At 37.6% G+C, this 17,496-nt stretch overlaps 1 protein-coding gene across 3 annotated transcripts in view; it reads left to right on the top strand.

Annotated features, from left to right (window-relative positions):
* Nucleotides 1–17,496, top strand: part of THOC2 (THO complex subunit 2) — a 113,681-nt gene that overhangs the window by 30,562 nt on the left and 65,623 nt on the right. For all 3 annotated transcript variants that reach the window (XM_054576988.1, XM_054576986.1, XM_054576985.1), the window contains exon 7: nucleotides 434–567. In XM_054576988.1, the coding sequence (XP_054432963.1) occupies nucleotides 434–567 (134 nt within the window). The remainder of the gene's footprint in view (nucleotides 1–433; nucleotides 568–17,496) is intronic.

Here is a 17,496-nt window from a genome sequence, read left to right as displayed (position 1 = left end):
CTTTTAAAAGTGACCCATGATTGCATCAGCAGTGAACATTATCTGTGTGAAACCAGTGTTAATTTTTTTCATATTAGAAGTTAAAATAATATTCAGTGCTTTTATTATTACCAATAAAATACTTTACATTATCGCTGTACTCTAGGGTATATTCTTAGTCAGTGATGGAAATAGTGGTATGTTATTGTTCCTTGGGATTAGCAATATCCTTCCCTTGCGTTACTGGTTTTCCCTGTAACTAACATTGGGTGTCTCTTATGAACAACTGTAATTTTCTCTCCTTAATGATGAACAAAGAGGTAAACTTTCAACACCTATTCTTATGATTGCTATATATGAGAGATAAGAAAATTCAATAACAACACATTACTCTTATGCAAGCTTGTTAATTGAAATTAATTTTATCCCCTTTATGATGTTTATCTAATTTCAGTTATAAGCAACAAAAATTCAATTTGTTAAGAGAAGAGAATGAAGGCTATGCCAAGCTGATTGCTGAACTGGGGCAAGATTTATCAGGAAATATTACCAGTGATTTAATCTTAGAAAATATCAAGTCTTTAATAGGTAAGACATATATCTATATATAGTATGTGTTCCTAAGGTAAGGATTTTTTAACTGTGAAGAATATCCATAAAGAAGAAATGAGTGTATTCTCTATAGGTTTTTTTTTTAATTAAGAAATGAGAGAAGTACTTAGCTTATACTTTAAAAATTTTATCAATGATAATAAAATTTGGGATGATATTTATGAGAAATCTTTTTTTGTCACTGTAACTTGTATTAGCTTTGCTCTTACACTTTTATCTTTAAATTTTAAGTATTTCTCAATAATCTTAATGTGGGCAGAAGATAAGTTAATGTGAAACTACAATCAAATCTTTGGTGTGAACTCTTAAAACTCGAAGATGTTTTAAGAATCACACTAGATTTAAAAAATACCTTTACAAGGGACTTTGAGACACACCTTATTTCACATTTACAAGTCTGTTAAAATAAGTGCAGGAGATGCTGTAAAAGTGTAACAGATAGGAAAGTGTTATTCTCCCTGCCTTTTAAGTATGTTACTTTTTATTTGCATTGAGCATTTGGAGAAAATAGTTGCCTTCTATACAAAGAGGAATGCATGGTAGAAAAATAGTGTAATCCTGAGTTTTCAAGAATGGGAGTAATTTTTTGCTATTGTTTGTTAGATGTTACGCTGTTTTAGGGAAGATTTTGCAACACCTAGATGTCTTAGGTTTTGAGACCTGTCAGAGAAGTTATATTCCCTGCTTCACTGGTTATGTTTTAGGGGATGCTTATGCTCAACTTCTCAGTTCTTTTCTGTTTTTGAGATTTATGTATGACTAGGAAGAGGTACCCCAATCCTTACCCCTTCCTCTAATGTTATGTATAGGGACCCAGCTTTGGCTTTTGGTGATCAACAGGTATAGAAAGTAAGCAGCTATTAGTTTAAATTTACCCTTTTCTTTGAAGTAAGTCTAGTTCTGGCAGCTGATTTACTCTCTTTGCTACTCCTTCCTGGTGTCAATTTAACAGCAAGACTGGCAGCCCTGTAGGTTAAGGCTTGCTTACCTGTGTGGCAATTACCCATTTTTAAAAATCCTCTAGAGCTGCCTTTCTGTTCTTTTCAGTATAGGCTCTACATTTTTTCCTGCAGCATTTGCATCTAGCTCGAGATGCTTGTCAGTACTACTTTGCTATAGCTTTGTCTTTTCTTGTATCCTGCCATGTATTTTCTTTAGGTGGTATTCCCACATAAAAACTCTGTCCTGTGTGAGCTCCTCAGTTGTTTTTGGTTTTATTTTATCTGCCTATTCATTGACATGTCTTGTCTGTCCTTGTTTCTTCTATATTTTTTCCTTGTGAATTTATACCTTTCTAGTCCTTTGTTGTTTTGAGAACATTTCACAGAGTGATTTTCTTGAATGTGTGCATTTATCTAACTGGGAAAATGTACAGTACTTTCTTATCTTGAAGTTTGCCCTTATAGAGGTTATGTTACTGCCTCTGAAAACAATGTGACAGTCACAACTGCAAGCCCATGACACACATGGATATTCTCTGAGTATAAATAATTTGATGTTTTTGGGTAACATTTGTTCTAGTCCATCAATTGTACTATGAAGCATGTTAATTCAGAAACACTCAAATGTTGCCTCGTCAGTGTAGCCTTCCCTGGACACCCCTCTCAGGGCTCTCTATCGTTCACTGTTTCTCTTCTGAGCTTACAACCATATAATATACAATATATCTATTCCTAACCCCCACTGGAGTATAAGCTCCATGAGGACAAGGGTTTTGTGTTTTGTTTAGTAACTCTAAGCTCAGTGCCTGGTACATAGGTGCTGAATAAATACTTGTTGAGAAATGGTTGAATTTTTTCCCCTTTCTGGTAGTTTTATATTGATTCTTAGCCTCTTTTCTCTGACACAGGATTTTAGAAAGTTCATCTTCCTGGCTCAGTGTTTGTTTCTTTCTGGCTGTCTGACTCCCTCATCTCGCCCTTGTCTAAGAAAGGAATTTTTCATTAACATGAAAATTGAGGTTAAGAATTCTAATTACAATTAGAGTTACAATTTATTGAATTCCTCCTCAATGCAGATTCCATGCAGGCCTCGTCTCATTTGGCCAGAGCAGTTCACTGACACAGCATCCTAATTTTCATGGCATTTTTTAATGTTTCCCCTTGTTTATTCCCATTGTTTTCTCTTTAGGAACAATTTAGACAGATAATGCCTCATACATATGTATTTCAGGTGTGATCTCTTCTACCATCCATTGGCAGAATGGATATCTAGTTTGGGAGGTATGCATTGTAGATACTTTTACATTTCAGGGTATTTGGTCGAATCAGGAGAAATCCTTATTTACCATCCTGTAATTAAAAGATACTAATTTGCTCCCCAAATGATTCTGGTACATCAAAAGGTTTATATCCTACATATAAAAAACAGTGTTTATACCCCATCCAATGGCCTGGGGCTATTTACTACATGAGTAAGCAAGGTAGTAGAATCTTCATGGTGGTTGTGATCTCAAGTCTGATACTGCATTTGAAAAACTTACTAAGTAGGAATTGGTGGTAGTGATTAGTTTAGGCTCCTGAGCTATCAAGACATAGATCCCATACAAAGGCTTCCTGCATCAAGATGGCAAAAAACATCTTTCAGAAATTAGGGGAAGGGATATTAGAGATGGACTCCTTTGATTGTTGAACTCAACTATAAGCGCTCTATTTTTCTGAATGTCTTTCAAACAAAAAGCAGTAGTTAGGTATTCTTTCCTTTTCCTTTTTCTAAATTAGTGGTCAGCAACATTTTTTTCCTAAAGGTTGAACTAGTAAATACTTTGTTTTGTTTTGTAGGCCATGTGGTTTTTGTTGAAATTACATAACTCTGCCCCTGTACTGTGAAAGCAGCTATAGGCAATATTTAAATAAATGAGTGCGTCTGTGTTCTAGGAAAACTTTATTTACAAAAACCTAATGGATTTGACACACAGGTCATAGTGTGCCGATTCCTGCTCTAAATCAGGAGTACTAAATCAGGCCCATTAGTCATGGACCTAGCTTACTGGAGTTTGTTCATTTATTTGCTTATACCCTCTCCCCCCAGAAATCACAACACTATTGTCCGTATTCATGAGTCCTTTTTCGTTTTTCCTCAATTCCTCCACCCCCTAACCTCCACCCCCACCAGCTGTCCTCTGATGTCCATATACGAGTCTGTCTCTGTTTTGCTTGTTAGTTCAGTTTGTTCATTAGATTCTACATATGAGTGAAATCATATGGTATTTGTCTTTCTCTGACTGGCTTATTTCACTTAGCACAGGGTTCTTCAGGTCCATCCATACTATTGCAAAGGGTAATATTTTCTTTTTTACGGCCGTGTAGTATTCCATTGTGTAAATGTCCCATAGTTTTATCCATGCATCTACTGATGGACACTTGGGCTGCTTCCACATCTTGCTGATTGTAAATAATGCTGCAGTGAACATCGTGGTGCATAGTAGTTCTTTCAAATTAGTGTTTTGGGTTCCTTTGGATATATTTTGAGAAGTGGGATCGCTGGGTCTAAAGATAGATCCATTTTTAATTTTTTGATGTATCTCCATACTGCTTTCCACAGTGGCTGCACCAGTCTGCATTCCCACCAACAGTGCAAAAGGGTTCTCCTTTCTCCACATCCTCACCAGCGCTTGTTTGTTGATTTTTTAGTGATAGCCATTCTGACAGGTGTGAGATGGTGTTTCATTGTGGTTTTAATTTGCATCTCTCTGGTGATTAGTGATGTTGAACATCTTTTCATATGTCTCTTGGCCATCTGTATGACCTCTTTGGAGAAGTGTCTGTTCAGGTCCTTTGCCCATTTTTTAATTGAGTTGTTTGTTTTTTGATGTTGATTTTTGTAAGTACTTTATAAATTTTGGATATTAACCCCTCATCAGGCGTATTGGTGAATATGTCCTCCAATTCTGTGGATTGTCTTTTTGTGCTGATGATTTCCTTTGCTGTGCAAAAACTTTTTAGTTTGATGTAGTCTCATTTGTTTATTATTTCTTTTGCTTCCCTTGCCTGGGGAGATATATCTGATAAAGTATTTATACGAGCAATGTCTGAAATTTTCCTCCCTATTTTTTCTTCTAGGATTTTTATTGTTTTGGATCTAACATTTAAGTCTTCGGTCCATTTTGGATTTATTCTTGTGTGTGGTTTAAGAAAATGGTTTAGTTTCATTTTTCTGTACGTATTGGTCCAGTTTTCCCAGCACCATTCATTGAATAAACTATCTTTAGCCCATTGTATGTGCTTGCTTACTCTGTCGAATATTAATTGATTATAAAGGTGTAGGTTTATTTCTGGCCTCTCTGTTCTGTTCCATTGATCTATGTGTCTGTTTTTATGCCAGTACCAAGCTGTTTTGATTGCTATGACCTTGTAGTATAGTTTGATGTTAGGTAGCGTGATTTCTCCAACTTTGTTAATCTTTCTCAGGAACACTGTTGCTATGTGGGGCCTTTATGGTTCCATAAAATTTTTTGAAAAATTTGTTCTAGTTTTGTGAAATACGTCACTGGAATCTTGATAGGAATTGCGTTGAATCTATAGATTGCTTTGGGTAGTATGGACATTTAATGATATTATATCCTCCTATCCATGAACATGGTATCTGCTCCCACTTATGTGTAACTTCTTCAATTTCTTTCTTCAGTGTCTTATAATTTTCCTAACACAGGTCTGTTAGATCCTTGGTTAGGTTTATTCCTAGATATTTTATTCTTTTTGAAGTAATTGTGAATGGAATTGTTTTCTTAATTTCCCTCTCTTAGTTTGCTCTCTCTCTTAGCATATAAAAATGCAACTGATTTTTGGATATTAATTTTGTATCCTGTTACTTTGCTGAATTCATTTTTCAGTTCTAGTAGTGTCTTGATGTAATCTTTGAGATTCTCTATGTACAGTATCATGTCATCTGCAATAAAGACAGTTTTACTTCTTCTTTTCCAATTTGGATGCCTTTTATTTCTTCTTCTTGTCTGATTGCTGCAGCTAGGATTTCCAATACTCTGTTGAATAAGAAAGGTGAACGCGGACTCTTGCCTTTTTCCCGATCTTAACACATTGCGTACCGCTCATGGGGTTTCTCGTGTTTCGCGCGCCATCTGTTAAGGACTGCTCACGAGTTTTCTCGTTTTTCACGAGCTATCTGTTATGGACTTTAGATGTCAACACACTGTCTTGTCCACATCGAATGAAGCGATCTCATTGGTGGAAACCGTGCAGGTCAGTCTACAAAAAACTATATAATTGCACGAACCCATAAAGCATTGCAGCTACATTGTATTTTGGTCATTCGACCCTGGAGTATGTCTTAGAGATTTCTATGCGGTACGCAATGTATTAAGGGGAACACTTATAGTTTTTGCCTGTTGAGTATGATGCTGGCAGTGGGTTTGTCATACATGGCCTATATTATGTTTAGGTATGTTCCTTCTATTTGCACTTTGCTGAGAGTTTTTATCATAAATGGGTGCTGGATTTTATTAAAAGCTTTTCTGCATCTATTGATACGATCCTGTGGTTTTTATCCTTCATTTTGTTTATGTGGCAAATCACATTTATTGATTTGTGAATGTTATACCAGCCTTGCATTCCTGGAAAAGCCACTTGCGCATGGTGTATGATCTTTTTGATGCATTGCTGTATTCAGTTTGCTAATATTTTGTTGAGAATTTTAGCATGTATGTTCATCAGGGATATTGGGCTATAATTTTCTCTCTTTGTAGTGTCTTTATCTGGTTTTGTAATTAGGCTAATGCTGGCCTCGTAAAATGAGTTTGGGAGCCTTCCCTCCTCTTAAATTTTATGAAATAGTTTGTGAAGGAGAAGTGTTAGTTCTTCTTGGAGTGTTTGGTAAAAGTCACCTGTGAAAGCATCTGGTCCAGAGTTTTTGTTTGTTGGGAGTTTTTTGATTACTGTTTCAATTTCACTAGGTGTAATCTATCTATTCACATTCTCTGATTCTTCCTGATTTTTTTTTTTTTGGAAGATTGTATGTTTCTAGGAATTTATCCATTTCATCCAGGTTGTCCAGTTTGTTGGCATATACTTGTTCATAATATTTTCTTACAGTCTTGCTGCGACCCGTGCAGAGTGGGAGTCCCTGAATGGGGATGACAGGAGATTGAGAAAAGGACAACACAAAGACACAACACAAGACAGTTTAGAGAAAAGCAGGGGCAAGGTGGAACATTGTCCTCTGATGGAGAGACAGTGACTCTGAGCTAGGTCTCCACGTTTATTTTATGGGGGTTGGTTAGATGAAGCTCAAGGATGTTTCTGCAGCTGCAGGCAAAGATTATTTGTTTCCCAGGCTACCTAAATGATAAAACTTTTCTTCTGCCAAGGCTGCAGTCACATTCAGCTGAAGCTTGCGGTTAACGATTTCTTTTCCAACCCCTGCGGGCTCCGGCTTCCAGTTGCCAGCTTGCTCTGTCTTGCAGATACAAGTGGTCAAGTGCGGCCTTGCCAAGTGATTAACTTGGCTTTTCACACCAGCCTTCACTGTCTCCCGCACAATCTTTTATATTTCTGAGGTGTCAGTTGTTATTTCTCCTCTTTCATTTTTGAATTTTTTTTTATTTGAGTCCATTCTCATTTTGTTGATGAGTCTGGTAAAGGATCGTCAATCTTGTTTATCTTTTTAAAGAGCCAGCTCTTGGACTCATTGACCTTTTGTACCATTTTTTTAGATTGTATATCATTTATGTCTGCTCTGATCTTTATTATTTCCTTTTTAGTCACTTTGGGCTTTGTTCTTTTTCAAGTTCCTTTAAGTGTAAGGTCAGATTGTTTATTTGAGCCTATTTCTTGAGATAGGTCTTTAATGCTATGAATTTCCCTCTTGGGGTTGCTTTCCCAGTGTCCCACAGATTTTGGATTGTTGTGTCCTCAATTTCATTTGTTTCAAAGTTACTTTTGATTTCTTCCTTGATCTTGTTGTTGACCCATTTATTCCATGTTTTTGCCTGTTTTTCAGTGTTCTTCTTGTGATTGATTTCTAGTGTCATAGCATTGTGGTCAGAGAAGATGTTTGATATGATTCCAGTCTTCTGAAATTTATTGTGACTTCTTTTGTGTCCTTACATGTGGTCTATCCTAGAAGACAGTCCATGTGCACATGAAAAATGTGTATATTCTGCTTTGGGGTGAAATGCTCTGAAGGTATCAATTAAATCCATTTGATCTAGCGTGTCATTTAATGTTGCTGTCTTCTTGTTGATCTTCTGCCTGGAAGATATATCCATTGAAATCAGTGGGGTGTTAAAATCCAACTATGGCTGTATTATTGTTGACCTCTCCCATTATGTCCATCAAGATTTACTTTACATATTTAGGTGCTCCTATGTTGGGTGTGTGTTTACTAGTGTTATATCCTCTTGTTGGGTTGTTCCCTTTATCACTATGTAGTGTCCTTCTTTGTCTCATACTATAGCGTTGGTCTTAAAGTCTATTTTGTCAGATATAAGTACTGGAGCCCCAGCTTTTTTTTCTTTTCCATTTGCATGACATATTTTTTTTCCATCCCTTTACTTTTAGTCTGTGCATATCTTTTGATCTGAGATGGGTCTCTTGGAGACAGCATATATCTGGGTCTTGTTTTCTTATCCATTCAGATACCCTATGTATTATGGTGGAGCATTTAAGCCATTTACATTTAAGGTGATTATTGATAGGTACATGGTAGTTCAATTTTATTGTTAGACTGTTTTCCTCTGGTTTTTTCCTTTCTCTTTTTCTTCTCTTTCTTAAAGCAAGCCCTTTAACATTTGTTGCAGTGATGGTTTGGTAATAACAAACTCCTTTAGCTTTTTAATGTCTGGGAAGCTCCTTATTTCTCCTTCGATTTTAAATGATTGCCTTACTGGGTAAAGTAGCCTTGGTTGTAGGTCCTTGGTTTTCATCACCTTGAATATTTTATGCCACTCCCTTCTGGGCTGACATGTTTTTTTGAGTAGTCACATGCCAGTCTAATTGGTGCTCCCTTGTAGGTAACTACCTGCTTTTCTCTTGCGGCTTTTAGGATTCTCTCCTTGTCTTTTAAGCCTTGTCATTTTAATTATGATGTGTGTCGGTGTAGGCCTCTTTGGGTCCCACTTGTTTGGGACGCTGATCTTTCTGGACTTGTGTGTCTGTTTCTTTCACCAGATTAGGGAAGTTTTTGGTCATTATTTTTCAGATATGTTCTCAATCCCTTCCTTGCTCTCTTCTCCATCTTGTGTTCCCCTGATGTGGATATTGCTATGCTTCATGTTGTCCAAAAAGTTTCTTAAGCTCTCCTCATTTTTTTAAATTCATTTTTCTTTTTGCTGCTCTGCATGGTGGTTTTTTCTACCTTGTCTTCCAAAACAATGATTTGATCTTCTGCTTCACATAACATACTGTTTAATACTTCTAGCATATTATTTATTTCAGATATTGCATTCTTTATTTCTGACTGGTCCTTTTTTTTTATAGTTTCTATGTCTTTCTTCATGCTGTCGAATATCATTATAATCATCTCTCTAAAGTCTATCTGATAAATTGCTTGCCTTCATTTCATCTGTTTTTCTGGAGAATCTTCTTGTTCTTTAAGTTGGGGTCTGTTTTCTTTGTCTTCCCATTTTGGCTGCTTCTCTGTATTTTCCACTTTAGCTGTTAAACTAATCACCCGCCAAACGACTCAGCTGTTAATTTAATCAGTCTGTGATTAGCAGCCTGGCTTGGCTTAAGCACCACAGCATGGGGCAGATTAATTCCTGCCAGAGGGGCTATTGCTTCCCCTCAGGCTGATGCCACTTGAGCAGAGTTCTCTGTCTGAGAAAGATGGCTTCTGCAGCATGGGGAATGACTCAGCACCGGCATCCTGGTGGTGGTTCCTTCAGTTCTCTCCCCAGAGCCACCAACGTCAGTCTCTCCTCAGGTGTCCCTAGTCCACTCTGTCCTCCCTCTGCTGGAGCCAAGGGTAATTGGCTGCAAATGAAATTATGTCTTTGGCCCTGTAAGAGGCTCTCTGCATCTCCAGGTGTCTCTCCCTGAGCAACAGAAACCCTGCTGCTTCTCACTGGATATTATCTGTGTTCCTTTCCAGCTCTTGTGCTGTAGGCTGGGGAGACCAGCTTGGGGTATAGACCCTACACTTCTCAGGGGGAACCCCATGGCTAATGAAATATCCCTCTGGATTTTCAGCTGTCACCCCTGGGATCTCAGCCAGCCCTCCTGTGCCTCCTCCCCACTCCCTACCAGTGTTGTTGTGGTGAAGTGGTTTCTTCTGTCTGTCCTTGGTTATAAGACTTCTCTCCAGCTAGTGTTCAGTTGGTTATTCTGGATGATTTCTCTACAATTTAGTTGTAATTTAAATTGTAGAGTTGTTAAATACTAAGTTGTAATTTAAATTCCTTGGAGGAAGTTAGTGTAGCTTCCACTTAGTCCTCCACCATCTTGGATCCTTACTTAGTTGAGCTTAGTTTTGGAGTGAAAATAGTTCTTCCTTGTTTTGCGTTTAGTGGCCCAGGATGTTTTTGGAATAGACTCTTAACACTTCTTACCTAGAATCAGAGACCACTTCATCAAACCCCCCAGGACCTTCATTTGTTACCTGTTGTCTAAGGTTGTAGATTTGACTGGGTATGGGGAAGTATAGGGCGAGAGTCTGCCCCTTCAGTCTCACATGTACTCTTGGTTGCTTGTTAAGCGACCAGAGAAAAATTACAATAAAATAAAACCCCAAGCCAAATGATTTTGTTCTTGTACAGGTTATGGGACATGTAACCTCTTTGTCTCAATTACCTTGAGTGCACTTAGTATTTTTTCTTTGGACCAGTTTGGTTGTAAGGTTCATTCAGCCTAGAAGCATCTTATTGTGTTGGTTCTCTCCTGTCCCTTTGACTGCCACTTGCATGTCTCCTTTACTTAAGTTTTTGATTTATTGAAAACTTACTTACTACATACTAGATATGAAGAAGTCATTATTGTCTACTATGGAAAACAATGACAGCACTTGGTGTTCTTAAGCATAGTTGTTTTTTACAGTTGTATTTTTATTTTGTTAGGTGCCTTTCTTTGCATCTTTTTTCTTTGGTAGTTCTTGCCTTGAGATGTGCAGTTTTTTTTGCAAGTACTATTTCTTAGAAATAGACTAGCATAAGTTTTTGCTAGCCTGTTTTAGTTCATTTGACTGCTCTAACAAAATACCAGAGACCGGGTGGTTTATAAACAACAGAAATGTATTTTTTATAGTTCTGGAGGCTGGAAGTCCAAGATCACGGTGATAGCATGGTTAAAATCTGGTGAAGAGCCTTAGTTGTAGGCTGGTGGTTTCTTCCCATATCCTCACATGATGGAAGGGTGAAGGAAATTGTTTTCTAAGGGCATTAATCTCATTCATGAGAGCTCTGTTTTCATGACCTAATCACCTCACAAGGCCCCCCCTTTGTAGTATCACATTGGGTATTAGAATTTCAAAATATGAATTCTTGGGGCAGGGCACAAACATTCAGACCATAGCATATCCTATTTCTAAAGTAATTCTAGATGCCAGATCATATCAAAACATGATTATTTAAAACATGATTTGTCTTATAAGGTCCATTCTGTCAGGAACATGTTGATTAAAGATTTTGTTTTGTTTTTTTGTCTGAAATGTACAGGACAGACATCTTGTCCAGTCATGTTTACAATATTACCTTGGTCGTCTTTTTCTGTTAAGAATCTCAGTTTGGCCTGTTCCTCAAACAGCCATTGTTAGTTTAATCATACCTTTTTCCTGTAGTTGCAATCACTCTAATATACTGGCCATCTTGGCATCTTTGGGGAAACTTCATTTACTTTTCAATGCATTTTTCTTCAAAGATGTATCATCCAAAAGGTGTGAATTCTCCTCAAGGGTAGAGAAGGCATTTTCTTAATCTACATGCCACAAGCACCTGGCACACATGGATAGTTATTTAATGTTTAAGTGAAAGAGTGAATCCATGGCATTACAGGCCTGCCATTTCCTTATTTTTACATTTGTTCCCTTCTAATATGGTTCCCTATTTGTTCCTCAAAGACGTAAAGGCTTTGTGTGTGTATTCCTTAATGTAGCTGGCTGGTGATAGAGCTATGGAGCTAGGCTTATGATTTCTCTCAAGATCACATGACTGTTGGTGCTTGAACTGGACAAAAGCCTTTTTAAGATGCTTAAGCACAAAAGTGCCTATGTTCTACCACCGCTGCTGTTAGAAAAAAATATTTTGGACACTTCAAGCTTACTGTTTGTTTCTAGAGTATCATTGTATTTGAAATAGTTTAACTGTTGCTTAGCAAATTTTTAGGTTTAGATTATTTCCTAAATCTTAGTTTGGCAACTTTTTCCATCTTATGTAGCAAAGGTGATTTTAATTGATTGGAGTAACTTACGGCACATTGGACATTTAATAGAAAATTCTTAAGCCAGTGGAAGATGCAAAGGTCAATATCTATCATAATTAGAAACATATACTTCTTCTAGATTCCTGCCTTAAATTGCACCTGGAAAGAAATTGGTAGTTAAGTTGATAGTACAGATCACTGATAGAATAGCCTTGATAGAGTGCTACTGTTAAATAAAACAGAATGTCAGTGGTTCACATGTAGCGCATTGAAAGTAGAAACTTTAAAGTAATGTGAATGAAACACTTAAATTACCATGTACCATGTTACTGTTCTTAGACCTTATTCACAAGTTTTGTATATGTAACTTAATGGGTAATTATAAGTTGGCCATTTTTTCAAAATTATATTCAATGTATCTTTGTCCTCTCTGCTACAATAGAGTATTATTCATTTTATTCAGTGATTGAATTTTTATATTTAATAAATGTGGGTGCAGTTATAAGGTTGGAGAATTTGAAAGATCATACTTTCACAATCTATTGTCAATTTTACAGCAGTTTGGAGACATTTTTCAGCTTTATTCAGGCATAACTGACATAAAATAAACTGTGCATATTTAAAGTGTACAGTTAAAGTCCTAACATATGTATATACATATGTGAAAACATCACTGCAGTCTAAATAATGTGCCTTTCTATCACCCCTCTCCCCAGTCTCTTCTTGCCTCTTTATGTTTCATTTCTCCTCAATCCCCCTGTCCAGGAACCCACTGATCTGCTTTCTGTCACTATAGATTAGTTTCTATTTTCTAGAGTTCTTTTATAAATGGAATCATATAGTGAGTTCTTTTGTTGTGTTGCTTATTTCAGCATAAATATTTTGGTGATCATGTTGTTGCTGGTATTATTTTTTGAATTAAGTTTTTTAAATTAAAAATTTTTTATTGTTTAAATTACTTTATCGTTTATGCTATGACAGTGGTCCCAATTTTTGCCCCTTTGTCTCTCTCCACCCAGTACCCCCCACTCCCTCAGGCAAACCCCACACCATCATTCACGTCCATGGGTCATGTGTATAAGTTCTTTGGCTACTCCATTTCCTGTACTGTACTTTACATCGCCATGGCTCTTCTCTAACTACCTATTTATACTTCTTAATCCCCTCACCTTTTCATTCTTCCCCCCACACCCCTTTCCATCTGGCAACCATCAAAACACTCTCCATATCCATGATTCTGTCTCTGTTCTTGTTTGCTTAGTTTGTTTTTTAGATTCAATTGTTGATAGATATGCATTTATTGCCATTTCATTGTTCATAGTTTTGATCTTTTTTTTTCTTAAATAAGTCCCTTTAACATTTCATATAATAATGGTTTGGTGATGATGAACTCCTTCAGTTTTTTCTTGTCTGGGAAGCTCTTTATCTGCTCTTCCATTCTAAATGATATCTTTGCTGGGTAGAGCAATCTTGGCTGTAGGTCCCTTCTTTTCATGACTTTGAATATTCTTGCCAATCCCTTCTAGTCTGCAAAGTTTCTTTTGAGAAATCAGCTGACAGTCTTATGGGAACTCCCCTGTAAGCAATTAACTTCTTTTCTCTTGCTGCTCATAAAATTCTCTCTTTATCTTTAACCTTTCGTATCTTATGTGTCTTGGAGTGGGCCTCTTTGCCTTCATCTTGTTTGGGACTCTTTGCTTCCTAGACTTGCATGGTCTATTTCCTTCACCAAATTAGGGGAGTCGTCTTTCCTTATTTTTTCAAATAGATTTCCAATTTCTTGCTCGCTCTTTTCTCCTTCTGGCACCCCTATGATGCAAATATTGGACCTCTTGAAGTTGTCCCCGAGGCTGCTTAAATTCTCCTGGTTTTTTTGTATTCTTTTTAAGTTGTTCTGATTGGTTGTTTTCTGCTTCCTTATGTTCCAAATCATTGATTTTATTCTCGGCTTCACCCACGCTACTGTTGATTCCGTGTAAATTATTCTTTATTTCAGTTAGTGTATCCTTTGTTTCTGACTGGATCTCTTTTATGCTGCTGAGGTCCTCGCTAAGTACCTTGAGTATCCTCATAACCAGTGTTTTGAACTCTGCCTCTGATAGGTTGCTTATCTCCATTTTGTTTAGCTCTTTTTCTGGAGTTTTGATTTGTTCTTTCATTTGGGCCATGTTTCTTTGTCTCCTCATTTTGACAGCCTCCCTGTGTTTGTTTCTATGTATGAGTGACTCTGTGCCTTGGTATTGTGGCCTAATGTAGTAGGTGTCCTGTAGAGTCTATTGGCACAGCCTTCCTTATCACCCAAGCTGGGTACACAAGGTGCACCCTCTGTGTGGGCTGAGTACACCCTCCTCTTGTAGTTGGGTCTTGGTTGCTGTTGGCAGGTCAGTGGGAGGGATTTACCCAGGCCAGTCAGCTGCAAGGACTGGCTGTGATCACTGACCACCAACCTCTGCCCCCATGGAGGATTAACTGTGCCAGGGCAGATGGTGGTGCTCTGACATGGTCTGTAGCCGTCCAGTGGATGCATTGGCCCTGGGGTTTCCTGGGTGGTGCAGACCTAGGTCAGTCCCCACCTGCGTTTTGTCCAGGGGACTGTGCCTGAGCTTTAAAGCAATCTGAGATGTCTGTTACTTTTGCTGGGCTTGGAGATTCCCAGACAAAAGCAAGCTGTGAATCTAGGCTGGCTGCTGCTAGTGCCTGGCCTGGGGCTACTTAGGAAGAGGTATGGGGGCTGGGGGCTCCCTAAGGCTGGCTGTTACTATTTGAGAGGATTTAGGAAGTTGTGAAGCATGTGTCAACAGCAGCCATTGTATGGAAAAGTCTATTTGAACAGCTTGGGTGGGCCCACAATTTTGGATGGGACAACAGTTTGTCTCTGGGGATCTCCAAGGACAAACTGTTAGGTTGATGGAGTCTCAGATGTGGCAACTGCCTTGAGCTCTGTGGCTGTGTGGGGGGAGGGCTGAGTAAAGGGACAGTGGCTTCTGTCTACCTTTCTGTCTCTCGAGAAAGCTGTTCCCCAGCTCTGGCCTCGATGCCAAACACTTTAGTTCCTCTCCGTGCCACTGGTACCTTTCAAGCTGCTACCCCAGTGCTGGAGATCAGAGGGAGTGAATCTGAGTAAGTAGTCTGTGTATAGGTTCTTTTAAGAGAAACTGCTTGGGACTCTAGAAGTTTCTTCTAGACTCAATCCCTGTTGTTTTTTTTGTAGCCAGAAGTTGTGGGGACTTACCTTCCTGTCACTGGAACCATGGGCTGGGGAGTCTGGTGTGAGGCTGGGACTCCTCACTCCCAAGATATCCGTCCCAAATATTTATCCACCACATGTGGATGTGAGACCAGCCTGTTCTGCTTCTCTGCCCCTCCTACCAGTGTGGATGGATGTGGTTTCTTTAATTCTACTGATGTAGTTGTCAGACTTCCGTTCAACTTGATTTCTGACGGTTTTGAGTGATGGTGGTTCTATAATTTAGTTGTAATTTTGATGTGGCTGTGCAAGGAGGCAAGCCATGTTTACCTCTGCCACCATGTTGACCAGATATTCTTTGCTTTTATTAATAGTTCTTAACCTTGTTACTGCTGAATAGCAGTTCCTTGCCTACACTACAATTATATTGTAATGTAGTTTGTTAGTTCATTTATATGTTGATGGGTATTTGAGAGTATCCTATTAAAAATCTATGAATATTTGTGAAGAAGTCTTTGTGTTGACATAGACATTTATTTCTCTTGGGGAAATACTTAGGAATGAAATGACTGGGCCATATGGTAGGTATAGGTTTAACTTTAAGGAAACCGCCAGTTTTACAGAGTAGTTGTTCCATTTTACATTTTATATTTACACCAGCGATGTTTAAAATTTCCAATTGCTAAATTTTGGAGACACTTACATTAATAGGGAGAGGCAAAATGTTTAGAAGTTTTCTTTGCAAAGCTTTAGGTGAACAACTCTGGTGAATTTATGAAAATGTGGAGCTCTTTTCAGTAAGAAATGATCCCTCACTAGCCCTTCTTTTTCTTATTATGAGAAATGGAAGAAATGTGTTCTTAACTTTGAATTTTATTAAAAGAAGAAAGAAATGCTTTTATTTGTTGAGTTCAATTTTCTAGGTGAGTGCTATGATACAGCAGGTCCTCGAATAAATAACAAGGTTTCCTTCAACATAGTTTCATTATTATAATGTTGATGAGATGCTTTAGGAACTTAATGCTTGTTTATATCAATTAACCTGTGGTAAAATTGATTTTGTTATATGTCATTTTGCTTAAAGCTGTAAAATATTGATGACATTAAATGAGGACTTACTGTATGATTAATTGGACGTTAGTTTTATAGCATTTAATATAATTAAGTGTAAAGTGTAGAGTTAATAGAAGTCTTGAAATTTCTTCATGTAAAATAGAGTATGTAAGAATTTTCTTTAAAAAATCCCCTAAGTTATCCATAAGATACAGTGTTTAGACCTAAATCTCTCCCTAATTTCAATACACTTGTTCTTTTTTCCTCCAGCATTAGAAGAAATTATTGTTTATTTGCTTGCCCCAATGAAGTGGTTAGCTTGCATTGAGGGGCTTTGTCTAATGAAAAATATGTAATTTAAAGTACTAGAATGTCATTTAACTTGATGCTTATGGCATGTAGGAACTGATATAAATTGAGGGAGCAGCAGAGTGATAGCTCATGCTCACTTTGGATCATAAGAATACATTTTATTGAGAGGAATGGTGTGGGTGGAATGGCCTACATCACCTAAGATTATTTTTCTTATTGGCTGTGTGTAAATAGTTCCATTCTCATAAATTAAATGCATAAATGATGTGCTTGCATTACAGTTTAATTATGGTAACAGCTGAGGCTAAATGCAAACAGAGGTTATATACATATTAAGAGGAGGGTGACTGACAGGGTCGTTTGTTAAGTCCCTGTCTGCGGGGGCCCTTTTTAGCTTACCATTGGAGATTAGTAAGGATAAGTGGCCATTAGCACCTATTCAGTGCTTCTTCCCTTTCTTCTCCTCTATGTATATCATCTATTCTTTTATTTCTTTGCTTGTTTTATCTACGCTCCTTTTTTATGTCTCCAACTCCTTGATGCTCTCTCAACTCTTGTTATCAGCAGTATACCTGTTTTTCCTTTAGAATGCTACCAAAACCCATAAACATAATCAGTGATACAGTGAGCTTTGTTGTGTATATAAGATAAACTACAAAGTTATTCTCAAAATCATGGTCTACTTTCATGAATTTTTTATCAACATTGCAAATAACTTCTGCATACAACATTAAAACAAACCTTTAGTTGCCTAATTTGTAAAAAATGCGTTGTTTGATTTTCATACTTTGCTAAGAGTTAAAAAATGTGGCTCTCTTTCGCTGGCCTGAGTAGTGAAGAACTGATGAGACAGTGTACCACAGAAGAAAGTCTACTTAATTTAGTGTCACAGGTTTTGGGAACCAGCCCAGCCCTGTTATTAACCCATTTTGGAATACTAGGCAAGTCACATTTCTCATCTGTAACATATGGGACATGGACTTGATGAACTTAAAAATTATAAAGATTTCCCTCTGGGGCGGGGGAAGCAAACTTGTAAAAGAAGTT

Source organism: Pteronotus mesoamericanus, unplaced genomic scaffold (assembly GCF_021234165.1).
Source record: "Pteronotus mesoamericanus isolate MK-2021 breed Mesoamerican mustached bat unplaced genomic scaffold, CSHL_Meso_final contig_40, whole genome shotgun sequence".
In the NCBI taxonomy this organism is placed as follows: domain Eukaryota; kingdom Metazoa; phylum Chordata; class Mammalia; order Chiroptera; family Mormoopidae; genus Pteronotus; species Pteronotus mesoamericanus.
The sequence above is the reverse complement of the archived record's forward strand: the minus strand, read 5'-3'. Positions and strand labels throughout refer to the sequence as shown.